Source organism: the organism of the source record quoted next, unplaced genomic scaffold, assembly GCF_019419815.1.
Source record: "Pyrus x bretschneideri cultivar Hongxiangsu unplaced genomic scaffold, Pyrus_bretschneideri_v1 Contig82, whole genome shotgun sequence".
In the NCBI taxonomy this organism is placed as follows: Eukaryota; Viridiplantae; Streptophyta; class Magnoliopsida; order Rosales; family Rosaceae; genus Pyrus; species Pyrus x bretschneideri.
This window is the reverse complement of record NW_025999823.1, coordinates 1,078,565-1,087,479: the sequence shown is the minus strand read 5'-3', so window position 1 is coordinate 1,087,479 and position 8,915 is coordinate 1,078,565. Positions and strand designations below refer to the sequence as shown.

Sequence of the window (8,915 nt, the reverse complement as noted above, 5' to 3'; positions counted from 1 at the left end):
ATCTGTGAACACTAACTTCCTTTATTTTGGATAGAGCAAGGCGTCATAGAATTGATGAGCTAGGCAGGTTAAATCATTTAGAAGGGAAACTAATTATTGGATCATTGGAATATGTGAGAGACAAGGACGAAGCAAAGAAATCAAATTTAGTGGGAAAAGCAAACATACAAAGGTTGGAGCTTAGATGGAATATTTCCTGGGGAATAAGTGACAATTTTCATGACCATGATTTACTAGAAAGCTTCCAACCGACGATTCAGAACTTCATGGGTTCTAAATTTGCATCATGGATAATGAGTGATTCGTTGCCCATCAATTTAACAGAGATTAAGTTAAACGGTTGCCGAGAATGTGAAGAAGTCTCACCACTCAGACACTTGCCTAATCTTAGAACTATTGTATTTGATCGTATGACGAAACTTAAATGTGTTGGAGTTGAGTTTTATGGTTATAAACATGTTAATAATGACGCGGTAGCCATGAAGGTGACTTTGTTTCCAGCATTGAAAAGCTTAAGATTTGAGAATTCCCCAGCTCTAAGTGAATGGAAGGAAGCGGTTGTTGAGAAAGTGATGTCAACAGGTGAGAAAGCAGCCCCAGTAATGTTTCCCTGCCTTGAAGAGTTGAAGCTTTGGAAATGTAGGAATTTGAAAAGTGCTCCCACTCATTTTCCATCTCTCAGGGAAATGGCTATATGGGAAGTTGGTAATGCCATGCCAATAGAAAATATATGCAGTCGTGTAACCACTCTCACTTCCCTCGATATATATAGTATTAAGGAGCTCACTTGTCTGCCGGTAGGGATGGGCGAAAAGAACCATAATCTCCGTGAACTGAGAATTAAGGATTGTGACAAATTGGCGAGCATGTCTTGTGGGTTAGAATATTGCACCTCACTTGAGACGTTGAGAGTTAGTGGTTGCCCTAATCTAGAATCCTTCCAAATTTCACCATCCCAATCTCTTTAGGAGTTGAGCATAGTTGGTTGCCCAAAGCTAAAATGCACTTCAATTCACAGTCTGCCCTCTCTCCACAATTTGATTATTGCTAGCACTACTCTCGAGGAGGACTTGTCTTTAAACGGTTGCATGCCCCTCCATGACTTAAGAATTCAAGAATGCAATGGATTCACAAGTATACTAAGTGGACTTCATTCCTCTACTAGTCTTCGCACACTGCGTATCCAGGGCTGTCCGAATCTGAGGACTTTGTCCGATCATGGGCTACAAATCCCCGTCTCTCTTGAATATCTGCATATCAAAAATTGCCCTAATCTAGAGGCTATTGCCAGTTTAGACAACCTCACATCCCTCCTTCACTTGTATATTGAGAAATGTGATCGAGTAACAAGTATACCAAGTGAGCTCGCATACTGCACATCTCTTATCAAATTATGGGTCGGTTCATACCACAATTTGATATCTCTGGCGGATCACAATTTGTCCAGCTTGCAATCTATTTCCTCTTTATATTTATCTGAATGTGGGAAATTACAACACTTGCCAAAGGGGCTACACTGTCTGACTCGTTTGAAAGTGATGACAATCGGTGAGTTCTGGGGGGAGCTCGAATCTTTCCCTGATTTTCAGATCCCATCGAAACTTACAGGTGACCTAAGCTCAAGTCTCTACCTCAGCAAATTCAACACTCAACTTCTCTAACATGTTTGTCCATCTATTGTTTTGAGGGTGTGGAGGCTCTTCCAGAGTGGTTGGGTAACCTTACATCTCTTACACAGTTGAAAATTCGTAAATGTAAGAATCTGAAGTATCTCATACGATCGAAGCTATGCAACGCCTGACCAAATTACATGACCTAGCGATTGATTCATGTCCCTGTCTGGCAGAAAGATGTGCCAAGGACAGCGGCCCAGAATGGCCAAAGATTTCTCACATTCCAAAATATCATAGGTAATTTTTAGGGCCCTTATTTTTATCTCCAATCAATTATCCACGTATATTTTGTTCAAAATTCTTCACTCACTCTCGTTTTCTGCAGTATTAAGTGTTAACCCTTCATGTGTTGACGATCTATCTATGCACCATTGTGGGAATCTGATGTTGGAAATGTGCCCTAAAACCAATCATATGATGATACTTTATGGACATTTCACATGTTAAACTAATCTAGTTTAATATTAAGGGCAAACATTATTGTTTGAGCCGTCTCATATAAATGTTATATGCTTAAACGATAAGTCCAAGGAATATGTGATTGGGAGAATGCGATCTAAAGAAGTTAGATTCATGAGACCATTCTTTCGTAGACACATCCTAAACGTTCCTGATCATAGGATTGCCAATTGGGCATTGACAGTCCGTTAAGATCAATACGTGCTATGTCTTCTCTCAGGGAGAGTGACTAGTCTCGAGTCATTGGTGTGAATGACACCAAGACAAGCATGTAGGTGCTCAATAGAGAATGAGTTCACTGAACACGATCAACGAGGAGTTCTCATATTCATGTCACATGAGAACTCATGGTTGGGATAATGCAAAGTAGTCATTTGACCTGAGGCATCACAGCTGTCTTGTGGTTAGGTACTTGATCTTTGATTATGTCAAAGTCACTCTATCAGGGTGTCCAGGGCATCGTCGGGGTTAAGCCACTTAGCCATGGAGGCAAGTGAATGCGCAACAAGGGATCTCTAACCTTCAAACTGTTTGAGGGAGAATACTCTATGATATGATTTAGAATCTCTGGCCAGAGTATGAATGAGATGTTGGAATGCGTTCCAGATCACATTCAAGGTAATCATATAAGTACAAGATTCACATTGGATAGTAGACATGAATAAACTATCAAACCAAACAATGTGGTCAAGAGTATTGTATTAGAGAAAGACCGTATTGCATTTGTAATCCTAAAACTGAATAGGTTCTCCACCTCTTTTGATTAGCTTGGGTAACCATGACATGCTGCTAGGCGTCAACCATGGTTTGTGGAAGCCCTAAACGTGTATAATCACTAACGGGAGAATTGAAAGTAAGTTTCAATTCACAATCGATTAGAAAGAGTTTTTAATCGCCCACTGCCTCGCTAAAAGGAACCTAATGGATCGTTCACCGAGTAAGGTAGAGTTTGAAGAAACAACGGAGATGAGTAAGAATAATTAAATGGTTTAATTATTTATCTAAGGCTAGGATTAATTAATATGTTAAATTAATCAAACGAATAAGTTCGTTAAAGACCTCGGGTTAGTTTTGGGCCGCAAGGCCCAATGGGATTTGAATGTCAAGCCCATTAACTCAAGTTGTATGACAACTTGAATAAACAAAGGGCTTGAAAGCCCAATAAACCTATAGGCCGGCCATGTTAGAAGAATAGGGCTTTTGGTCCATTAGGTCACTTATTTGAAGGGACTATATAAAGGACTTTATAGCCTAAAATTCATTAATGGTTATTTTTGGGGAAAGGATGAGAACACAAGCTCTCCTTTCTCTCTAAAATTTCGGCCACCTTGGAGGGATCATCTAGCAATCAAACTCCTCCAAGGTCACTCATTTTCTTCTTCATTATGCCTTGGTGATGAATCATTAGAGGTTCTCAATTTTGGGAACTTGGAGAAACCTTTTCATCCATCCAAATCCATGGATCTAAGATGCAAGGAATGAAGGCCCTCTCTTTGGGTGATTAGCCTTTGCTTATGCAAAGAGGAATCTACAAAGGTATTGATTTCTCAACTCACTTTGTTTTGAGTTGAGTCTTGGTTCACCTATCTACTAGGCTTTGAATTTCATGGGTAAATGTTTTGTTTTTAAGTGCATACAAGCATGATTCCGCCTTTAATTGTTAATTGCATGCTATTGATGTTGCTTAAATGAACATGTTTTTCACAAATCTTCCTTCATCTGAAGTATTTACCGGCAATGGCGAAGCTGGGGCAATTTTTATTGTTGCGTTCTAAATTAGAAGACGCAACTTGCCCGACTGGCCCAAGATTTCTCATATTTCTGATAGTCAAGTGTAGGTTTCTTTCCCGAAATAGTAATTCATGATTAGTTCTGTTCTCGTCTTTGTCCCATTTGGTTTGCAAAATCAAAGACTTACTAACCTCATGGAGGAACAATAATTTTTTTGCTTTCAGCGCTTTAGACTTTTGTGGAAATTAGGTAACTAGTTTTTCAACTATCACATAACAAGGGGAGGGCAGTCCAGCTCTTTCATTATTTCGTTCCAACTTTGCAGATCAACAAACAGAAGCTTATTAGTCCTTAAATATGAGTAACTAGAAGTACAATTGCAAGAATTTACGAGTGCGTCGTCATTCTGTATATGTTATAACGTTCACCACACATGCGAATATGTTCTAATGCATGCAACGCATGGTTTTTATGGTGCAGATACACTTTTGTACAAGATTTTGCCTTTCTTCTCACTATGTGCAGGTTCTCTCAACTCACAGTTTTATTGGACGAATTTTGTGGAAGGTAATTAGTCAATCTGCAACTTCTTTCTTCAATCGTTCATTGTTGAACTAAATCATCTCGAGTTATTTACAATACATTAATCACAGATAAATTGGATTAGTATTTCAGCTCGCTTAAAAAGGCAAGCCAGTAGGAAAATTGCATTAGAGAGGAGAACAGCGCAGTATAATGGAAACTTGGACGTAAAAATAACAGATTTCGGTCTTTCCATGGTTTTTTTCAGTGATAATGAGACTCATTTGGTGACATCAGTCGTGGGCACAAGGGTTCATCTTGAGTCTAGAGTATGTTCAAATTTCCTTGTTCGATAGATTTTTTTATCATCGTTTGCTAGGTAAGTAGCTACTAACATTTTCTGGTTGAAGAAGAAGATTTATATATGCTAGGGAAACGATAATCACGCGAGTTTTTTAGAATTCTGTTAGTGCTGAAGCTTCTTAATAATCTTAAACATTCTTCTGCCCAGCACAACATTAATGAAGGAATAAAATGTTGTGCCACAGAGAAAACAAAGAGACAGTAATGTTAGTTAATATATTTTATGGAGGCTGTGTTGGGGAAAAACTTAGAGTACTCAACTCTAGCACAAGTGTTGGAGAGACAATACGAGTAAACTAATTACTTGTATTACACAAACAAAATACTACAACACTCTCAAAGGACACTCTTAGAAGCAATGACACTACTTACTTTCTAGAAACAAACTCTAGACCACTCAAACTCTAGACTACATTCTCTTACAAGCTTACTTGGTTGGTTGATTACCAATACACATGTATACATATTTATAGGCATGTTTGCCGACATATGGCCTCACTAGAATTTTCTAGTGCATGATCATGCACACACTACACCAACCTAGGCTTTGCACATCAGCCTTGCTGACTTAAATGATGCTAGAATTTTCTAGGGTAAAGTACAAAAAACTACCTCAACTATTGGGGTCACGACAGTTTCATACCTCATCTTTTAAAATTGACAATGGCATACCGCATCTTACAAATTTGTGATAATGTCATACCTCCGTCAAATTTTCTGTTAGTTTTTCTGTTAAATGCTGATGTGGCAAGAGACGGGGACCACTTTCTATTAAAAAATTAATAAAATATTATTAAAAACTAAAAAAAATATTTAATATTTTTTAAATATTAAAATAATAAATAAAAGTAAAATTAAAAAAAAAAGGGTAAAGTACAAAAAACTACCTCAACTATTGGGGTCATGACAGTTTCATACCTCATCTTTTAAAATTGACAATGTCATACCGCATCTTATGAATTTGTGACAATGTCATACCTCCGTCAATTTTTCTGTTAGTTTTTTTGTTAAGTGCTCACGTGGCTTGATTCGGGACATACTTTCTATTAAAAAATTATTAAAAACTAAAAAATAATTATTTAATATTTTTTAAATATTAAAATAATAATAAAAATCAGTTCGTCCCTCCCCTCCCCCTCCCCCTTCCTCTCTCTTCTCCCCATCTTCATTTTCTTCCCCCCACCTGCAAACCCAAAAAAATAAAAAAATAAAAAAATTTTGAAAACCCAACAACCCCCCTGCGGAAGAACAAGAAGGAGAAGGAGGAGGAGGAGGAGGAAGAAGAAGAAGAAGAGGAAAAAAAGGAGGAAGGAAAAAAAATAAAAAATTCCCCCCCTGTCGGCGTGGAAGAAGAAGAAGGGAGAAGGAGAAGGAGGAAGAAGAAGAAGAGGAAGAAAAGGAGGAGGAAGAAGAAGAAGAGGAAGAAAAAATAAAAAAAAAATTTGAAAACCCATCAAACCCCAAATCCACCACTTTCATCCATTCTCCACATCCTCTTCCGCACCCATCCTCCACCTTCTCTACTCACCCATCTTCCCACCGACGGGATCTGGGTTTTTTTTCTTTTTTTTTTCTGGGCTGCAGGAGGGAGAAGAGTGTGGGTGTGGGTGTGGGGGGAAGACAAATTGGATTTTTTTATTTTGTTGGGATTTGCAGGTGGGCGAAGAAGATGAAGATGGGGAGAGAAGAGAGGAAGGAGGAGGGGGGAGGGGAGGGACAAAATGAGGGTTTTTTTTTCTGCTTTTTATTATTATTTTAATATTTAAAAAATATTAAATAATTATTTTTTTTTTTAATAATTTTTTAATAGAAAGTAGGTCCCGAATCAAGTCACGTTAGCACTTAACAGAAAAATTAATAGAAAAATTGACGGAGGTATGACATTGTCACAAATTCGTAAGATGCGGTATGACATTGTCAATTTTAAAAGATGAGGTATCAAACTGTCGTAACCCCAATAGTTGAGGTAGTTTTTTGTACTTTACCTTTTTTTTTTAAATTTTACTTTTATTTATTATTTTAATATTTAAAAAATATTAAATATTTTTTTTTAGTTTTTAATAATATTTTATTAATTTTTTAATAGAAAGTGGTCCCCATCTCTTGCCATGTCAGCATTTAACAGAAAAACTAACAGAAAAATTGACGAAGGTATGACATTGTCACAAATTCGTAAGATGCAGTATGACATTGTCAATTTTAAAAGATAAGGTATGAAACTGTCGTGACCTCAATAGTTAAGGTAGTTTTTTGTACTTTACCCTTAAAACATTTACACAAATGGATACCACAAGAAAAAGGCAATGCAAGAACCCCAAAAGAAAAGCAAAAGGAAAGAAAAAAAAAACTTCACACGACGTAGGTGTTGCGTCGTGCAAAACAACTTTGCGCGACATAATTGCACCTACGAAATTTGCTCCGTCGCGCAAACATGTTTTTCTACTAGTGTTTGCACAAGCTAGCAATATCCCATTGAGTTCTGTTTGACTTTCAAATGGTTTTCCACCCCTTAAACTCTATAAAAACTAAGCTCCCTCGTCTATTTTGTCACCGAACACTCCAATAGTTTCACATTGCTTAGCTAGCTAGCTTGCAACACCAATCCACCATGACTAAATTGGAAGTGGAGGTTGTCTCAACAGAGACCATCAAACCCTCATCTCCAACCCCAGACCACCTCCGCCGCCATAAACTCTCCTTTCTCGACCAAATCCAACCCCCAATATTCATGCCCATGGTCCTCTTCTTCCCTAAGGATCCTCACACCCCCGAAGTCCCCACGGAACGCTGCACGAAAATCAAAACCGCCTTATCGGAAACCCTGACCAATTTCTACCCGTTAGCCGGGCGAGTCAGAGGCACCCAGTACGTCGATTGCAACGACGAGGGTGCCTACTACGTGGAAGCCAAAGCCAACTCCAACATCATCGACATCATCCAAAACCCTAACCCTATCGACTTCAACAAGTTCATACCGTGTGCGCTCGACGCTGCTAGCGAACTCCCCATATGCCTACAAGTTACGTTCTTTGCATGCGGAGGCATGAGCATCGGTATGGGCATGTCGCACAAGGTCGGAGACGCCCTGTCATATTTCATGTTCCTCAACAGTCTCGCCGCCACTACTCGCGGGGAGCCCGACTACGTACACGCCCCCGAGTTTGTTTCCGACAAGTACTTCCCCCAACAGGACTTGTCCGGGTCCTACCAGCATAGTAGCGGGATCATCAAGCACAACATTTCCACTAAGCGCTTTGTGTTCGACGCTCCCGCGGTTTCCGCTCTCCGAGCCCAATCTACGGACGTCGAAAACGAACAAGCGAGGCGGCCTACACGTGTGGAGGCCTTATCGGCTTTCATATGGAGACGATACATCGCGGCCTGCACCAGGCGCGCTGACGATGTCCCAGCAATGTATACCGTGTCTCATGCGGTAAACCTGCGCACGAGAATGGACCCACCGCTTCCGGAGTATACATTCGGGAATGTGACCCGAACAACAATCTCCGTCCCACCCATACAGGTGGAACCGAAAGAAGGATCATCATCTGACCCTTCTCTATATTCCGTAGTGAGCCACGTCAGAGAGGCTCTTAAACAAGTTGACAGAGAGTACATAAAGAAACTGCAAGAGGGGGAGGCGTTCTTGAGTTTCTTGAAAGAGCGGAGCTCACAGGTGAAACGTGGAGATGTGGTGTCGTTTAGCTTCACCAGCTTGTGTAGGTTTCCAATTTACGATGCTGATTTTGGGTGGGGGAAGCCTGTTTATGCCGGGTCCGCGAGTTTTACATTTAAGAATTTAGTGAGCTTCTTTGACACAACAAGTGCCGACGGTGTGGAGGCTTGGATTAACTTGAAGAAGGAAGACATGGAAAAATTTGAAGCTGATGAGGAGGTTCTCAAGTATGTTTCACCCAACCTGAGTTCGAAGAATTCAGGGTGAAAACCGGTTTACTAGCATGGATTGATGTTTGTATGCATTTAATTTGTTACTTTACAGTAATTTCTCTGAGTTCTATTTCATTACGAAAAATAATAGAGATATTATGTTTTTAAACCATATTTATCGACATAGAATGTAGCGTTTGATGGTTAAATTCTATTTCTTTAGTGATTTAAAGAAGAAGTTTAACCATTAACCGCCATATTATATGATCTACAAAACAC

The 8,915-nt window shown here is 39.4% G+C and overlaps 1 protein-coding gene across 1 annotated transcript; it reads left to right on the top strand.

The window, feature by feature from the left end:
• Positions 1-7,356: 7,356 nt before the first annotated feature.
• On the top strand, positions 7,357-8,691 carry LOC125473316 (stemmadenine O-acetyltransferase-like). The gene has a single exon (XM_048575968.1). The coding sequence runs from the start codon at positions 7,357-7,359 to the stop codon at positions 8,689-8,691; it is 1,335 nt and encodes a 444-aa protein (XP_048431925.1).
• Positions 8,692-8,915: the final 224 nt, after the last annotated feature.

What these genes read in the sequence shown, in the direction of transcription:
- LOC125473316 (XM_048575968.1), top strand. Translation starts at nt 7,357, where the DNA reads ATGACTAAATTGGAAGTGGAGGTTGTCTCAACAGAGACCATCAAACCC.